We start from the raw sequence: 18,270 nt of genomic DNA, 5'->3' as shown, positions 1-18,270 counted from the left end.
TTACATTGTGTCTAAATTTTATCTCTATATTCATAGTTTCGTTCCTTTTTTCTTAGATAAGATTGTAAGATACATGTAAAAAAAACGTCAACACATATAAGAAACAATCGATGTTCACACCTCGAGCGCTGACGCGGGAATGGCGAACGATTTACCGTAGCGCGAAGATAAGTAGTAATATGCAAACATTGCGCATGCGCTCTTCATTTGAAACAAGGTGAATGCGTAAACTTCTTCTTTAATTAAAGCACCGATTAATATTTTTATATATACTTTTTAATTTCTTTCTCTTATCCCTTGACAAAATTATAATCGAAATAAAATATCAAGATCATAGATCTAAGCGGTAAAATTATAAATCGCTTTACTTATGCGGATTCATAATGGTGCATGTACAACAAGCGTAAATACGTTGATAATGATCAAAATCAAGTTTTGATACTTTATTTTCTCATACCGTTATACGTATTAAACGTACATAAAAATATTTCTTCTGCTACATTATTCGTTATTTTGATATAGACATTTAGAACTTGTACACAACTTTCACGAACGAATTTTCCGGTGCAAAATTATATACAGAGTAGCAATTAAAATCGAGTCGAGCAACGAGTGTTTAACGTCGAACAACGGAAATGCCGATTCGAAAAAATAAATACATCCTCTTACTGCTTTGTATATGTATATAACAAGGTAAACGAAAACCATAATTTTTCGTTTAATAAGGCGTGATAAGCAAAACACAAAGGTTGTGGAAAATTAAAAACATCACATCTCCCTATGACGTTACACAAGGTTATATTTTGTAACTTCTTCTTCATTTTTTCGTCTTGTTTTTACTGTTCGACGGGTCATGCCCGTAAAATGTGACAAAATTCTCATTCGTCGTATTGGTACGTACATCGCTCAATTTTTTTTTTTTTTTTTCTTTCTAAGACAATCGATCAGAATTAATTTCTGTACTTTTTTCAGCAATATTTCTGAACAGTCTCTCAAATACATTCGTAGAAAAGTGTATTTGTTCGCGTGTATATAATGCGTGCACGCGAATAGCGATGAAAAAAATCATCGACGAATTAGAATCGAACGAATTCCAAAAGAATATCTATACAAGAATATCTAAAGCAACGCGTTTCTATTATACTCCCTTTTTTACGTTTTCTTTGATAATTTAAATAATCGAATCGTCGTTGTTGCTCGCCGCTAACAACAATAATAATTTATTCTCGATGCTTAGTGCCGAGTTAGATCGCGTTAAGTGAAGATCATAAAACTGCCACTAAACGAAAATAGAAAAGAAAAAAAAATTGAGGAAAGGCTCTGTTGTCGATTGTAAAATACGAGAAGCGTCTTATTCGACAGACTGCCAGAAGCGAGCCAGAAAGTTCTTTTTTCGCGGATAATCGAGTTTAAAAAATGAAAACTGATGGACTGCCATCTTCGCGATAAGTTATTGTAAACAGATCCCGGTAAGTCTGAAAACGTCACAACGTTATTCGTAGCTTCGTCCTTTTTCTTTTTTCTTTTTTTTTTTTTTTTTCTTATAATCGATGTGTTTTTTACAACGTAGCCCTTCTTCGAACAGAATAAAAAATACAATATGAATAAACCATTATTATTATACTTCTTAAAATCCCGGACGCGCTCAGACTTCGCCGAGATCCCCGCAAACATTCAGGTAGAAAATATCGCAACTTCTCACTGGCGTGTCGGGATCGTTAATCGAACCGTCGACCATCGAACATTCGTATCAATTATCATCATTCGATCATCACGTCCATTCACACACGCTCACGCACTCTCTTGATTCGCGTTTTCTTCTTCTTCTTCTTTTTCTTCTTCTTTCCTTTGTTTTTCTTTTTTTTCCCTTTTGCTTACCCTCTCGTTGCACGATGCGTATGAGAAAAGCATGATACCATCAATTGAATAGAAAGAAAAAAGAAAGAAAAAGAAACGAGAAACGAAACTAATACAACCCTCTCTGTTGCAGACAGGTATTGCGCGCTACGAACATTGTGCAAAATAACGTTATCCAAGGATTTTCATCTTATTTATTTCATTCGACGGTAAAACGACGAGAGGCAAAGTTATATTTAATAGTTTCTCTTTTGCTCTGAAAAATGAGCTATTCGTTATGAGTTATTCGTTGAAATAAATACACGTACAGCTAGAAGAAACATTTCGCGTTTCTATGCTTTTGGAAAAAGAGAGAAAATAAGTTTCCTAGTTTTGCAAGTAATCAGAATCCAGCGATTATTCTGCACAATATTCGCTTGACTATAAAACATATGTACTTATTACATATACATATACATCGTACATATATATATATATATATAATATATATATAATAAGTGAATTTATAAACTAACATTTTCCTCGTGTAATGTATCAATAATTAATTATTAACCGTAATTAAAACTAACTAATCGATATATCGTGATAATCGCAATGAGGTGTCCGCAGCATCCGGTTTTTCTTTCTCTATTATTTCCGTTTTTGTCCATCGGGGTCGTCACGTTCTTACATTTTGCCTGTCTGTGTGTATGTATATATATATAATATATATATATATTCATATATTTTTGTATAGTATGTAAATTATTTACAGTTCTTTTGCAGAAGGGTGTGATCATTATTGTGTAGGCACTATGGCTTTGGACGTACACTAATTGTAAGTTGTACGTTTAGGGTACATCCTTAAGAGATTTCCAGTTGAGATAATTCCCTCCAATGCACTCTCGACTTCCTCAAGGAACAAATATTCGTCATCTTGATCCTCCCTCGTACTTGATCAAATTTTTCATTGAAACACCGACTCTTTCAAACTTTCTTTCTTTTTTTCCACGCCGTTTCACGCGGCAGAAGTCAAGGCTGACACTGGTGCAAAATTCTCTTCGAAAAATCCCTTTTTCCTTATAAATCAGGTTCAGAATAACACTGTATCCTGAAAAAGAATCTTAAACGTTCTTCATCGTTACGACTCGAATTAAATATACGTGCGTTTGCATACAACGATACGCCCTAAGGTTTTCTGCTTTTACACGATTTTTCCTCTGCTTCCTATGCTCCTTCTTTCCCATCGTACGCTCGAGTTCGTCTCCGTGTTCGCTACGACATCGTCAAAGAAGCTAATCCAACACGACGATGATTCGACACGATGATCATGATCTATTAGCCAGACTGAATAATATTTTTTTCGCTAGGAGATCGTACTGTAAGATGATAATGTTTCGTATATGTACGTGTTCGTTATGTGTGTATTTTTTCTTTTTTTTTTTTTACATGTCACAAAATGTTCTTCATCCGCACCGATAGATAAATTCAATTATTATAGATATACTTTTCTTTTTTTTTTTTTTTTCTTCATGCATCAAACTGTACAAATTGTCGCTCTCTATTCGGAAAATTCGACCGATTACAAAAGTATATAGAATAAAAACTATGCCTTCAGCCGCTCGCGCTTTTCATCTTCTTCGTCTCTTTCTCTCTCTCCCTCACACTCCGTTTTTTTATCATCATTTTCTCTTTTTACAAACGATTTCTTCGTCGATAAAGCCTACTGTACGCATCGATCGCCTCGACAAATATTTTAATAATTACAATTCGACCATTCCGGACGGCGGTCTCTCGGCGGTAAAAGCGCACGATTTAGAAAAAAGAGAACAATCAGTCAGTCCAAGTGACAAGAGAAAGGCGACCGCCCGGAAAACGTTTTATCCGTTGCTCTTATCTTTTCAATTATATATATATATATATCGATAGAAACATTATTCTAGGAGGGATCTTTTTTCATCGAAACTATTTTCATCTTCTTCTTTTCATACGCTATCGATTCTAATAATAATAATTTTTCATTTTATACAATTCGATTAATTAACCATAGAAAGAAACAAAAGAAAAAGGGAAACATCGTAGTTGTTCGTACCAGTCTCTCCTCTCTTTGAAACTTCAAATATATCTTCTTCCTCCTATATCAACCGTTCTTTTTCACAACTAGTCTTCATACTCTTACATCATTTACAATATTAGTACACACATTGCACAAGAAAGCGGCGCTTCAACTCCACCAGGGCTATTTTACGAACTTATTAATCCCATAAACTCAATCGGCTGCGACCGTATCAAGCTGGAAGTGTTCACCGCGCGCGTTCAACATTATCGTGATATGTTTCTCCCCCCACCCCTCCCCCACCCAAATCTCCGTTTATTCGATACTACTCTTATCCACGCACAGGCCGAATTTCGAAACTTACGGGCCGACCGTGATAACAACTATGTGCAGTCGATCTCTCGCGGAAACTGCTTAAAAAAAAAAAAAAAAAAAGAAAAGAAAAATCACCGCCCGTGAAACACACCTTTGATAAAATACTATCCGGTACTCGAATAACACGTTCTATCTGTATACTTTTTAATATATTTACACACGTGTCCATCTTTCTTTGTCTTTACAAAAACTATATAAGAAGCAGAATTATTTATTATTGATAAAAAAGAAATTGTCGGAGCAACGTGTCGATTTCCATTGTAACGTGAATTTGATCGCGTTTGAAACATAATTGTCGGAGTATCCCTGTTCTTATATTTTCCTTATTTTTATCCCAATTTGTATAATGGGCCGATGGATGATTCGTACGTTACTACGTTTTCTGTTCGATCGTTCCCTTTGAAGTTAATAAAACAAAAATTGTCAATCGATACGAAAGCGCTAGTATTATTGGATTAACCAAGTGATCTCTATCCGTTCGAATACTAAGGAGGCGAACTCAGAGTGGTAGTCCAAAAAAGACAGGGGTCTTTGCTTGTATTGCGTGTCACGACGACGACGATTAGGACGATATCCTTTAGAATTTGAAATCAAAGAGATCCGAAAGTCCCTCCTCCGTGCCTAACGCGAACGAATAGTCGTTTTCGGAAAGAGGCGGTTCCAGAGACAGCAGGTGCTCACCGAAATCAAGAATACTTAGATCTGCAACAAAAGAGAGAGAGCGAATGCTGGGTTTGTCCCGTCTCATCGAACATTTTCGCGTTTTTCATTTCTTTTCTTTCTCCTAGGACTTCTATCTCTTTTAGTTTCATAGAACGTTCTCGAGAAAACGTCCAGTTACATTTGAACATTAAAACTTATTTGATTTATTTTTGGAACACAATAAGCAAGAATATTTATTATTTAAATTAAATATTAATTAGCGACAGTTAAACTGTTAAAATCGTTATGTTAATTTATTGTCCATTTAATTGTTTCGCGATGATATTCAAAGATTCATGTACATATTTTTATCACGCTTATACGTATAGTCACGTAATAAGTAAATTACGTGATTACGATTGATTTTGTTATTTATTTTTAATAATATTAAAATTTCGCGAGTTATTTATACAGCCTAGTAATAAATAAATATATCGCTATTGACTAATTTATTACAAGCAGAAACATGCTATAATCAAATTTCTACAAAATTATAAAATTAAAAGTTTAAAAGGTTGCCTACTTTTGCTTAGATTATTATTATTAATAAACTACCAATGTACTGGGTATTAATATAATATCAAGATAAATAGCAAGATATTCTGTGAAATAGAGTGGAAGGATTAAAAGCAATTTGTTTCAATAATGAGGTGAATGCCAGAAGAAAAAGAACACATATATAATTGCACTAAATACAAACAAGCCAATAATTATTTTATCCATGAAACGTACCTTCGTGCGACACGAGCTTTGTTGTTTGAAACCGTTACCTAACTAGAACTCTGCCTGTGATGTGACTTTTATTTGGTTAATACACAAGTCACAGCCAGAGCTCCATCAGGGTACGGCTATCCTCCATTGTTGAAAAGGTAGAAGACCAAGGAAAAAAAGATAGCTCGAGTTAATGGAACTCGATAAATAATGAAAAGTCAACTCTTACTATCTTTTTTTTTTAAGAGATTTTTTTATTAGAGATGTTCTAAAATTCATCAGTGACATGCATAACGTTTCTTTCAAGCATTTAAATAAAATTTGAATATTAAGATGATAAATATTTCTTTTATGCAAGAAAGAGACGTATTTGAAATATCTCGGAAGTATACAAACAAAAAAGTGCAGTGTAAAAAGCATTTATTAAAAAATAAAGTAAAATAAAAGTATATTTGTGTTAACAAGAAAGAAAGAAAAAAGACAAAAGAAAGAGAAATAAGAACTGGAGTGGGAACAATGTTGAAAAAATGTACAAGAGAAATATTAATTAATTAAAGCCTAATAAAAGATTAATTAGAATCTTGCACTAAATTGTTAAAGCATTGTTATAAATTAATGTGTTAATATACATTAATAACAAACTTAAAGAACTCAAAAGTAATTGCAAGAAGATAAAAACAAGCCTAATACTTGTATTCAAGATATATATATATATATATATATATATCTATATCTATATATATATATATACACTATTTTTATTTACATATTTACGTTAAAAAGGTTGTATTCACCTTCTTGCAATTATTAGTACCCTATACCCAACATTCGTGATAAAATATGCGATACATTTAAAAGCGTGTGTACAAAGAAGGGCAGCATAAAAAAATAAATAATCATGATACAACTTCATAAAAAAGAATAAAAATTAATATTCATGCGGATGCATTGGCCTTACTTTACTAAATCTTAAGCTCCGTTTATCTAAAACCATTCACAAATTTTATTAAAAAAAAGAAAAAAAAATTGGAAAAATAGAAAAGAAGGCAAAATAAAGAATAATAAGTAAATCTTAATAAATCCTGGTTTTGAAGATATACGCCATCCTACCTGAAGTGCTAATTTGATCCTCCGTTTGGAGTTGGAATTTGCCTCCACCCATTGGTCCATAATCATCAGATTCACACAAAAGTGCGTCCCTCATGCCTGCTAAACTGGTAACTGCAGATATAACCGGTGTGGACAAACGAGTATTCAACGAACTCTCGACAGAAGGTACTGGTTCAACCCGAACTCCGCTTTCTTCATTGGTTAAAAGTTCAGGAGGCAGACAAGGTATTTCGGATTCTTTTGACGAAGGCACAGGTTGCGTCGTCGTGTAACCCGGATTGGGGGACGTTTTGACTGTAGGATCATCAGGGCAGAGGAACACCTCTATCTCGCCATGAGATGACCTCATATGCATTTGAAGCTGTAAGCGTAGAAATAACACAATAAATAAGTGATAAAGAAATATGGATGGTTCTAATTTTCATTGATTTTTATGAAGAAAAATAGCTACCTTTTGCTGACCAAGGTTATTGATGGGTTGTGGAACATGAAGTGTGGCTTCTGGCGGAGCTTTTACTGCCATTATAGCCTGGTCTTTGTACATTGGGACAGAACGTAAATCGTGATACGTTACATAAGCGTATTGTCTGTCTGCACAGAGCTCCCTAAGATTTTTGTCTGCGCCGTGAATCAATCGATCCAGGGTGTTTTCCTTAGCTTCTAAATCTGCCACTTCCCTTCTGAGATCAGCGATATCATTCCTATCGTTTGGTAACTGACCACCTCTATAAAATAAAATAATTACATTTACCATTCGAGTAGAAGAATTCGGTATTTAATTCTTGATAAACGATAAATAACGTACTTCCATTGTATATTGTTTTTACTTTTCTTCTCCAAAATACCTATGCCTTCCAATACATTCGTAATGTCGTATATACGACGTTTCTGTACTTCTAACTTTTCAGACGCTACGTTCAAATCTACAACGCCGTCTTGACTGCTCTCGACTAAATGTATGAACTTTTTTGTAAGTAAGCTCAGTGATGTATCGTACCGCGTTCTTTCTACCGTTTTACCTGCAAACGAAGATAACATTTCTTTTCCTCGAAGATGTGAAGGATATTATTTTAGGTGAAAGAAGGGAAATTTACTTTTTGTAGGAGTGTGGCCAGCCAGAGAACTCGATCCAGATCTCCTACGTTTGCCTCTAGGGGCTTTGAAGGCAGATTGGCTAGGACCGGTAGTTCCCATTTCCAGATTCAGTCTTCGTTTCACTGCTTGAACTGATATTTGCTATAAAAACATAACAAAACAAAGTAATATTAATATGTTGCAATACTGATTTTACTATCATAGAATTTAATTATTTTTTTTAAACAATGCTGATTGAAAATATCATATTTGATTAATATGTTTACCAGGAAATGTTGTTTGATCTAAAAATTATGTGTATGTAAATATAGCCTTATTTACTTCAGTTCGTGGTGGTGGTTGTGTGGGTTTCCTTGTTACTTGATAACAAGGTGTTTGTCCATATTGATGGTCTTGAAGATGAGGACTTGGTGTTTCTTCAGCCACTTTTTGTGCTTGAACTTCATCCAAAGAGCCATCGTCCAAAAACTCTTGTTTCACTAAAAGTAATTCATGCGTATACCAAGTATGTAGCTAAATTAAATGAAAATTATGAAATGACTAGTAATTGATACATACATAATTTAGTTTCCACCATGTCTGGTGTGACAGGCCTGGCAGGATCTTCCAAGACCACTTGTCTCCTTACTCGAGGCATCTTTATTGTTTAGGAGAACCTATAACAGCCATTTATAAAAATATAAAATAATAAGTTTATGGAATACAAAGTTCATTATATAAGATTGAAGATAAGTAAGATCGGGAAAGATAATATCAAAGTTATAATAAATAATAACTTCTTTAAACACTTTTAGTCAAGAATTTCAAATATTACACAAATATTTCATAGGAATCGGGTACAAAAAGACATATCAAGATTATATCACAATATGTTAGAAAGTTTTATATCGTATTACATTGGTCCTATTAGATGTGTATGTTTGTAATAACAAATCGTAAATAAAATTTTCTCCGTCTGATATGAAATACTATTTTTATTTTATATTAAAATTAGATCTCAGTGACAATTATAGGGAAAAGTAATTACTTAGAAATTTCTGTCATCATATATAAATATTACTACATACGATAGAAATACATAGAAATAATGTTATTGAATTCATACCAATAAAGATATTATCAAGAAAATACAAATATTCCTAAACATAATGTATATTTTTAAGAGAATATAATGAAAGATACATATTGTAAGTGTTCCATTTTGCTTCTAGAATATATGAAATACTACAATAAATTTATTAGCAAATACAAAATATTAAGAAATATTCCTATATTGCTTAAAAAAACAATACTATTTATTTTGTACGTTTAAAAAATTAATTACATTCAATATTGATAAAATTTTTTTTAATATCATTATATATATTTATCAAATCTATCAATGATGAAACGAATGTTAACAATAATAATAATTAGCAATGATGTTCATAAGTATTTTTTCCTACTTTTGATTGGTTAAATCGAACTGTCGAAGTTTTTAGAAAACGTGTCATACACTACACACCGTCCATGAAGGTTAATAAGTGTATACTATTTTGACGGATATGTATTTTTTATTTCATATCGTTTGTCGTAAAAAAATTGTGTATTGTGTATTTTGAATGTATCTGTTACTGAATGTTCGTTAACAATGATTGCAAGAGTAGAAGAAAAATTGGTAGGAAAACATGAAATGTAACATTATAACTTGATATTAGTACCTTGTTAACCTTGCCAGCAGTATATGCTTTATCAAAAATATACCATTTATATGTGAAAATTATTGACAGCGAGGTGTGCGGATCCGATAAAAATTTCTATCGATCGTCGTCCCTTCATTCTCGAGTTTTTGTCAGTGCCACCCATTTGTGAGTGTATTTTATTCGGTCGCGATAGCACATTTAAGGAGAAGCGACTTTTTAGATGCATATCAAAGAACAGACAGCATAGGGGAGAAGGTTTTTGTTCTTGAATCAAGCAACATTGGTAAATCCTAATAATAGAACTCGTATTCCAAAGAACTTCGCATTTGTCTTCGCGAAGGAAATGACAAACTTTCATGCTACAATAAAACAAAAAGATAAACAAGAAATAGACAAATAAAAAGAATTCTATCATTATACTATTAATAGAATATTTAAAATGTATTTCTACATTTTCTATTTGTTTTGGATACTTTTAAAATAAAATATTTTTATTTATTATATTTGAATTATATCTAAATATCTTTTTTTGAGAAAATATTAACGATGTTTTAAAAATAAAATGGTTTAGATATCTATAGTATAATAGTATATAAAAATAGTAGTTGCATGGAACAACGAAACGGAAGTGGTTGACCAAACGACAAGGTGACAATTTTGTAAGTACTGAACATCTGGTGAAACCTACAGATCAATTTCTGTATTGTACTTTAAGTTAAACGTGTACAGCAGCTGCAAAGGTCGAGACCAAATGAATGGAAAAACAAAAAGAAATTAAAACAGGCATTGTTCGTTATATGACTTTTGTATGTATTTGATTTTCCTAGATTTTTAAGAACCACTTCCTGTAATGTTTATAAAGACGATAAGGTTAGACGATGTAGCAACTTCGACGATCAATTACTTCATAAACAAATTAAGAAAATAACTATATATTACAAATATATGCAATATAATTTTCTATTATTGTTTAAAATCACTATTAAAATAGTTTCAACTATAAGCAGATAGTGCATATATTATTAATTCCAAAGATTAACTAATAAAATAATAATATAATTAAGATAATATAATATAAATTTTACTTTTAGAATAGTGACATTCGAATTATTATTTCTAAAAACAAGTGATTCAGCGTTATCAACTGTGGCAAGTATTTCAAAGTCGATTAGAATTCTAAACTAATTTCCAACGCGTCGCCTCAGTAAAAATTCCCTAGAGTCATTTCCTTTTGTTATCCATTTGTTCCGATCGTACATGGTACAACGTTTTTTCGCCGTTTAGAAGCAAAGATCACAGGAAAACAAAATAGCCGCGAAAAACAGGAGAAAATCGTTCCTAAGGCCCCCGTTTTCAAAAGTCTCGTTACGCGCCTGAGCGGAATGAGAGACCCACGGTGCGGACGCGTACGAGAATTTTCGAAAAAAAGAGCAAGCGTCCCGAGAACACGAGGCAGCGTTCCGGGTGTGGTTTAAAGAGGCACGCCGCGCCGCAGGATCGTCGTGTTACAGCAGCCTTGCGTTGTAAGCAGTTTTAGAAGCAAACTCCCGGTCGAACTGCGTGGTTGTCTCGTTTTCGCCTGTTTGGCCAAGTACACACCGTACCACACCGTATAGAACGAGCGATCGTGAGGCCAATAGCATGGTAAAGCGCATTCGAAGGTTGGGAGCAATGCACGATGCTGAGGCATTGATTGGTAGGATGTTATCTCGAAGATAAAACCCGACTGGTGTAACTTGCGTCGACGGCATTGGATGTAGAACTAGCCTAGAGCCCATCGATTGGTAGGAGTGAGGTCTTTAAAATACGAGATATAACGTCTGTTCACAAACGTTCCACACGAACGACCTTTAAGGAGGTATGCAATAAATCCAATGCTCTTGTTTGATGCAACAGTTTCTTTTTCAACTTTTTCTTTCCTATTTTTTTTCTTTTTTTCAAATTCATAGAACGTCCTGTATATGAAAAACGTGCAATGCACCACAGACGGGAAATATGGTAAAAGCTTCAAATGGATAATCGTACAAGCATGCCTTGTGTGCATGAGGCTTCAGGCCCCAGATGTTAGCGACGAACCTTACTGTCCTCCTTTTTTTCCGTCCTTCCGCTCGTGGAAACCGCACAGGTCGCAGGGTCTATCAGTGAGACCCGAATAATCGCTCCCTATCTCTTATCATTTTACAAAAAGAAAAAAACGTGCATCCATCACAGTGGATCTGGTCTTACAGATCGTTCGTTACAGAGTGACCGCGATCAGCTGTTAACGTTGATTGAAGGTTCAGAGGTTGTTTTCTTTTCATTTTTGCTCGACTTATTCTCGTGTATTTGCGATACCACGTAAAATGTTCGATCACGACCAAAGCAACGAACTTATACCGATTTTATTGAACTCGGGTAATGCGTACTCGCGATATAAATCCACACGCCACGCACCGAAGCGGCCATGCATACGAGAGCGAGCGAGTGAGCGCAAGCGGGCGGACAACGAGGGAGCGCGGTTATGCGAGCGCGCGCACACACACTACTCCTGCTCGATACACATACATAGAAACGCCACGATTCGCACGCAATACGTAGAGCCGTTTAAAGAGCCAAGCCGGGACTAGAGTATCCCTAGTTAGGCGTGCTACCGGCACGGTCATGAGGAAACCTAGAATCAGTGCACGCTTTCGCGATTGATCGCGAGAGATGCCAGCGACTTTCGACGCACCAAATCGGTTGCGCTCGAAATAACGGGCCATTCTTTCCTTTTCTTTTTTCCTTTTTCTCTTTTTTTCTTTTAATTCTTTCCTTTCTGTTTATGCGCTCCAGTAAGCACATCTTTCGTACGCGATAAATTGCGATAGAGAAAAGAAACGCGCACGGAAAAACGCGCTCGACTTTTCGGATAGGGACTTGGAGTATGAATGTTTCGAAACAACTCTGTTACTATTTCCTCTAGGCAGAGAATATTTTTTTTTCCATCCGATCGGAACAAATGGATATCGAAAAACTGATTGTACGCGTGTTTATTTCCACTTACTTGGCTCTCGAGCGTGCGGTAGAAACTGCACAGTATTTTGAGACGGAGGCCCACGCTCTCTTCCGGGAGGTTCAGCCAGCACACGGCGCGGCGCGTGTCACAGCGCCGACGAGCGAGGCATATCCGTGCCTCCTCGATAGAGGCAAATACGTCGCCGTCGTGGTCGTGATCGTTGTCGTCGCGTTGCCGATATTTCTAGATGCAATTTTCACTGTAGGCCTGTCGATGACAGGACAAGGAAACGTGTTCGTCTGGGGAAACGACCAGACGACGAGGCTTCTCCTAACCCGGTCTTCCGAGGCTAGCCCGTGCACGAAATGTTTCTCTTGCTTTTTCGCTTTGGTATATTATATACAGACTTCGTACATATGATTTACTATTCTCTCGCCCTCGCTCGTTTTCTCTCCCTCTGTCCTTCTTTCTCAACTTGTAAACGGTTGTCGTTGTCCTCGTCGTAGTCGTAGTCGTAGTAGTTGCGTGGCCTTTATTTCTCACACACACACTTTCTCTCTCTTTCTTTCTCTTTCACGCTCGTTTTTCTATATATCTGCTTCGTTCTGTCTCTCTACCGCACTGGTGCGGTATCCATTTTCTGCAGGGCCGATCTCAGCAATAGGAACGACAACCAAGCACCAGCACCAGCACCAGCAGCAGCAGCAGCAGCAGTAGACTGAGGACCCGAAATAATCGTGCGTAAAGGGCCGAAACTGTACGTGCGTTCGCCGTGTTTTCAGCTTCCAAGGAATGTATAGGCTCTAAAGTTCACGATAAGCCCCGCCTCGACATGATCGGTCGAGCCACCGGCGAGGAAAACGAACCTTTTCTGTCGGGGTGTCGCGCGCGCACACGAGGCCGGCTCGTGAGCTGGGCGATTGGATGGACGGGGCTAGCTGGCGCGCTGGCAACTGGCTCGGGCTACGAGGCAGATAGACCCGTCTGTACCGGTAGTAGTAACACCGAACCGCGTGTCCGTGCGCTCTACTGCGCTCTCACCAACGCTCAGTGTCAATGTGGTAGTGGCCTTCTACCACTGACTCGATATGCTCTTGAACGCGTCTCTGTCATGGTGGTAGTACGTGCTTAGGCGCCTGTCATGTGTCGGTGCGTTCGTGGACGCGCGCGTATAACGTACCGGCGCACCGGCCATCTGCCGGTCGTACACAGGAGTCGAGTACGCGCGCCAAAACCGTCACTTCGCTTTTCTCCGTCCGTAACCACCGCGCCGCCAGCGATAGCAGATATCCAAAAAAGTTCCTAGATCGTGTCACCTTTCCTCAGTTTTTCATGAAAATTATTCACAGGTTCACTTGTTTTTACTTGCCTCTCGATGTTGTTTAAACGGCTATGATCTTTCAAGCATTCGTGATAACGTTTGTTTATATCCGTTAGGGTTAGATGTCCCACGATGGGTACAGGATGTCACGCTTTTCCGTTACAGCATGTCGTTTATGTTGATTGAAAAATGGAAGATTGAAAATTAGAGACACACCAGTTACACGAACTTTTCATGAAGATAAAAGACACACGCGCCAAAACTGTCCCTCTCGTTTTCCTCGAAACTGCCACGCAAGCTCCGGCATGTAGGTGAAAAATCCCTATATCACGACTTTCCCGAGACACGTTCAAGCTTGATGTATCGGTTATTCGTATTTGACAGTTTAAAACGTCACGATATATCGTTTTGATAGATTATTACCGTACCAGTCCGCCATGGTTAGGGGTGTACGCTTTCGAAACAAACGGCCACGCTTGATGTTGGCAGTGAGTCCCTTTAACAGTGGGCCTTATCGCGAAGGAAAGGGGGCAAGAATCAAACGAATAATTAACACAGTCTCCTATTATGTAATTTTCGAAGCTTTTTGATTCTCTTCCCTCGAGTACACGCGCTTCCGAAGATTGGGAGGATCCCACTGCCTATCGTTTCTTGCCCGAAACTAAGCGGGCGGTCGTCGCTTCCTTCACGATGGAGGGGTGTTGGATGCCAGGGCCGTACCACTTTGCACGTGCGAAAGTACGCTTAACTATGATTTTCTATTCTATTCTATCGTATGGCGAATCTCAACGTTAGTCGATGACTTACATTCTAATTCATATTTTCTTCTAACAATTTTATCGTAATAATACAAGCATCGATCTTTCTATTTTTTAGTAACGAAAATTTTCACTGACGCGAAACATAAAAAACATCTTTATTATATGTTTATAAAAATATACAAACATTTTTATATAATACTTGTTATACGTGTCTGGCATTTATAAGTTACTATTAACAGCTTTCGACAACAATCAAACATTTGTTGATATAGATACAATATATAGAGAATTAACAACCAAAATGTTTACGTTATTTAAATAAATTGTGTACGGTTATACATTGGTGGTATAAAATTCTTGAGCGGTATCCTCCACAAAACGCAGGGTTCCATGGTACGTTACTACGTACTTATGGATCGCCAAGAAGGGAGCCCGGTGTTTTCTTCATAACGTATTTATTTGAACCCTACGCAAGTACAAAAGGATCGTACCCTACGTAGGACGTAAGAGAGGGTATATACCCTCCCTTCTTGCTTCTGTATTCATACGTTCCTACATACTGTTCTGTCTCAAGCCTTAACCCGAGCCAAATTATACGGGGGCGCCAAGAAATCAAACAAGACACCAAACTGAACCCGAAACGGCTATATGTCTACGATCACGAAAAGTTCGGGACGTTCTGATTCAGGACGATCGAGGATCTGCATCGCTGAGTACGTAATCGCTTTCACCTCGGCATTTTGCGTATGTTTGCCGATCGTGAACTCTTCTCCTAACGCCGTCGCAGAGATCTTGAAGTTCTCGCGGTCGAAATTAGTAATCTTCACTTTCTGACAACACAAAGCGATACTTCTTTTTTAAAAAATCACAAAAAACAGCGTTTTAAAGAACAAGGTACTTTATTTCGATCTCTGAATAAATAGTTAAACAATATATTAAACGGAATGGTCTATCGAATAAATGATATCATATAAAAGGTAAAAAGAGACGTAAAAATGCAAAGTAAAGCGTTTTCGTAATCGAGGAGGGATTTTAATTATAATAATGATGTAATCAAAGTTTAATGAATGCAATATACCTTCGCAACGATAAACGGTTCGGCGCTAAACATGAATAACAATTCGTCGAGGAAATGAAAAAGAAGACTTTCCATATCGTGTCCTTCCGCTTCTACGTAATGTAACTGTGTCATTTGAACTCGCTCTAAATCCGTCATGTACCCAAACATGGCCACCGCACATTGCTCGAAAGCCTCTTCCATGGTATTGCCCCATGCGTGCAGTCTATAATACGTCATGAGTATTACGATATATATTTATTTTAATAATATAATATTGTTAAAGCAATGTAGCGATATATAACTTGTCTCTGTATCAACAGTAATTATTGTCCTATTTTTCGTTTTAGGTTATCTTTGCAAGTAACCTCTACAAAATATCTGCTTTAATTGCGAAGGATTTACAAACTTAATACTTACTGTACATCAGCCGTGTGGTCCAAATCTGAAACAGAAAACGCGCGCATATAATTGCAATTGTCTTGTTATGTAATTTCTTGTACAATTAGGTGTGAAATAATGTTCTAAATTTTGATTCCGACTTGTTCACATGTGGCAAAATGGACGCCGGTATAATGGCGCGCCGGCTGCCGGTTATATCATTCTAGTACGATGAAAGTGTTTACTTCGTGAATTTAATGCGTTATTACGCTCAAAGTATGATACTGGGTACTTACATTCGTATTTAGCCGGAGGTATCGCAAAATCTTCTTCGCTTAACGTGTCCATGATTGCGCACAGCTGATCTCACGTACGTGAATAACCGATCAGCTGATTCTCTGACAGGTTTAATCAATGGCAGTCCCGGTTGTGCGTGTACGAGATAATACTACGTAGATGGCGTTACGTAAAAGGATACTCACGATCTTGATTACCGATGGAGCAAAAATGGTAAACGCAATCATAGAAAAAGTACGTATACATACGTATGTATATACATAATTTGAATTAATAAAAATTTATCAACATTCAAAGGTAGGATAAAGAAAAGATTAATTACAATTTTTTCATTGGTATTTCCAGTTAATCATGATATCTTGAAACGTTCGTGTAATCTTTTTAAAGGCGCAGTATGTTTGTTTAGCTTTGTGTACTTTTTCCAATCTTTATTTTTGCAATTTCAATGGAAAAGTAGCTTACATATCTCCAGATTAGTTTCAATACACTTACGGTTGCTCTCTTGCCGGGTTTATCGAAGCATTTACTAATCACTACGCTACGCGCGATCGAGCGTAGATTTCGAATTTGTGTCATTTGTGCGCATTAGTTTTCATGATAGCGGCAATCACCGATCAGTGAATGGTGAACCGCATAACCAGCCTTTAAATGCCAACCAACAGACCTACATATTTTTCTTCTGAATAAATACGAGATGCAATTGACTCATTTTTCGAGAAGATGTAAAAGGAGCGGCATCTTAAGTTTTAATTAAATTGTTCTATTCTTATATTTTTATTTCCATATTAACTGAAATTATTTTGTCCTAATAATATATAACTTTGTTTGTTCAGATTTTTTTTATTGTAAATAGACAATGTAACGAAAATTTACGATACTGCACTGAAATGGAAGTATATAATACACAAGAACATACGAAGATATTCAAAGTATAGTACTTGTTATAATATTTGCTGGATGAGATGAACTTCCGCACAGATTCCATTTCTTCAGTTGTACCCACAAAAATATGATTTTGCATAAATGTCCGCAGTCTACTATTATCGTTATATATTAAAAACTACCGATAAATTCATCGATCTAATCATTCCAACAGAAATATCTATTTGATGGCTTTCCCGATGTTCGAACAAATTATCGAACGATTTCATCGACGATCATCGGGCCGCTTCGACGATTAACTGTGTCGATTGATCCTATCGATCAAACGAATGAGAGTCGGATAGGCTGATCGGGCATGTAAGTATGTGGTACAGTTTCGTTGGGCATTTTTCCTTGTCAGTCGCCTCCCCGATGAAAACTAGTTTCTCATATCGGTGCGACGTGATCCAAGGGCGTCTGGTTCGAGCTCTTCGTAATCCCCTGTTACATAAAACTGCGTAGACGGTACCATAGCAGTTCCATATGAACATCTTATCGTCATTTGTTTACAGTATCGTTTTCAATTAGCTACCGCTAGTGGCAGGTATGTACTTGCAAGGTCACAAGGTCATGGTTGCCTATATTTGCTCGCATGTGATTTATACGCGATCTTGGTACCACAGGCCATGTCTCTATCGTTATCTGCTTTTTTTGATCGATTGTCTTGTATACTCTCTTATTGGTAATTTTCTGTTGGATGATGTTGGACGAGCTTAATGCATCTCAGAATTTTTATAAATAGAATTCATGTAATTAGATGTTTTTATTTAAGCGTTTATCTCTTTTCCTAGAGAGACGAGTTTTCAAAGAAACGATCTGCAAGTACATATATTTTAATAATAAATTACAAGATCCGTTAATAACACCCTGTTTATCATGTTAAGACGTAGGCCATTAATGTATCTTGCACTCTAATGGTCATAGCTCGAAATAAAGTTTCACGTTTAACGGGGAACGGTACCAGGTGCAAACTAGCGACTTTAACGAGTCT

At 36.5% G+C, this 18,270-nt stretch overlaps 2 protein-coding genes across 5 annotated transcripts; both read right to left on the bottom strand.

The window, feature by feature from the left end:
* Window positions 1-254: 254 nt before the first annotated feature.
* On the bottom strand, window positions 255-14,609 carry LOC126866025 (transcription factor E2F2). Of its 4 annotated transcripts, none has more exons than XM_050619073.1 (8): window positions 12,590-14,609; window positions 8,444-8,541; window positions 8,207-8,364; window positions 7,885-8,026; window positions 7,596-7,809; window positions 7,242-7,515; window positions 6,791-7,151; window positions 255-4,969 (listed from the first exon to the last, which is right to left on the bottom strand). In XM_050619073.1, the coding sequence occupies exons 2-8, from the start codon at window positions 8,520-8,522 to the stop codon at window positions 4,845-4,847; spliced, it is 1,353 nt and encodes a 450-aa protein (XP_050475030.1). In that variant the 5' UTR covers window positions 8,523-8,541; window positions 12,590-14,609; the 3' UTR covers window positions 255-4,844. The 4 variants fall into 4 exon arrangements, with proteins under 4 accessions (XP_050475030.1, XP_050475031.1, XP_050475028.1 ...); XM_050619074.1 differs by lacking the exon at window positions 12,590-14,609 and adding an exon at window positions 11,644-12,583; XM_050619071.1 differs by lacking the exon at window positions 12,590-14,609 and adding an exon at window positions 9,586-11,631.
* A 145-nt stretch (window positions 14,610-14,754) lies between these two features.
* On the bottom strand, window positions 14,755-16,515 carry LOC126866060 (protein archease-like). Its single transcript, XM_050619158.1, has 4 exons — window positions 16,358-16,515; window positions 16,101-16,125; window positions 15,702-15,906; window positions 14,755-15,453 (listed from the first exon to the last, which is right to left on the bottom strand). The coding sequence occupies exons 1-4, from the start codon at window positions 16,407-16,409 to the stop codon at window positions 15,268-15,270; spliced, it is 468 nt and encodes a 155-aa protein (XP_050475115.1). The 5' UTR covers window positions 16,410-16,515; the 3' UTR covers window positions 14,755-15,267.
* Between the last annotated feature and the right edge of the window lie 1,755 nt (window positions 16,516-18,270).

Source organism: Bombus huntii, chromosome 5, assembly GCF_024542735.1.
Source record: "Bombus huntii isolate Logan2020A chromosome 5, iyBomHunt1.1, whole genome shotgun sequence".
In the NCBI taxonomy this organism is placed as follows: Eukaryota; Metazoa; Arthropoda; class Insecta; order Hymenoptera; family Apidae; genus Bombus; species Bombus huntii.
The sequence above is the reverse complement of the archived record's forward strand: the minus strand, read 5'-3'. Positions and strand labels throughout refer to the sequence as shown.

Bases quoted from the DNA above. Each gene is read 5' to 3' on its own strand.
- LOC126866025 (XM_050619073.1), bottom strand. From the start codon at position 8,522: ATGCCTCGAGTAAGGAGACAAGTGGTCTTGGAAGATCCTGCCAGGCCT. The intron at 8,027-8,206 runs GTAAATAAGGCT...ATGTTTTTATAG, and splicing joins AACCACCACCACGAACTGAA to CAAATATCAGTTCAAGCAGT. The intron at 7,152-7,241 runs GTAGCTATTTTT...CTACGCTTACAG, and splicing joins ATAACCTTGGTCAGCAAAAG to CTTCAAATGCATATGAGGTC.
- LOC126866060 (XM_050619158.1), bottom strand. From the start codon at position 16,409: ATGGACACGTTAAGCGAAGAAGATTTTGCGATACCTCCGGCTAAATAC. The intron at 16,126-16,357 runs GTAAGTACCCAG...TTTCTGTTTCAG, and splicing joins ACCTCCGGCTAAATACGAAT to ATTTGGACCACACGGCTGAT. The intron at 15,454-15,701 runs GTATATTGCATT...TTGTGTTGTCAG, and splicing joins AACCGTTTATCGTTGCGAAG to AAAGTGAAGATTACTAATTT.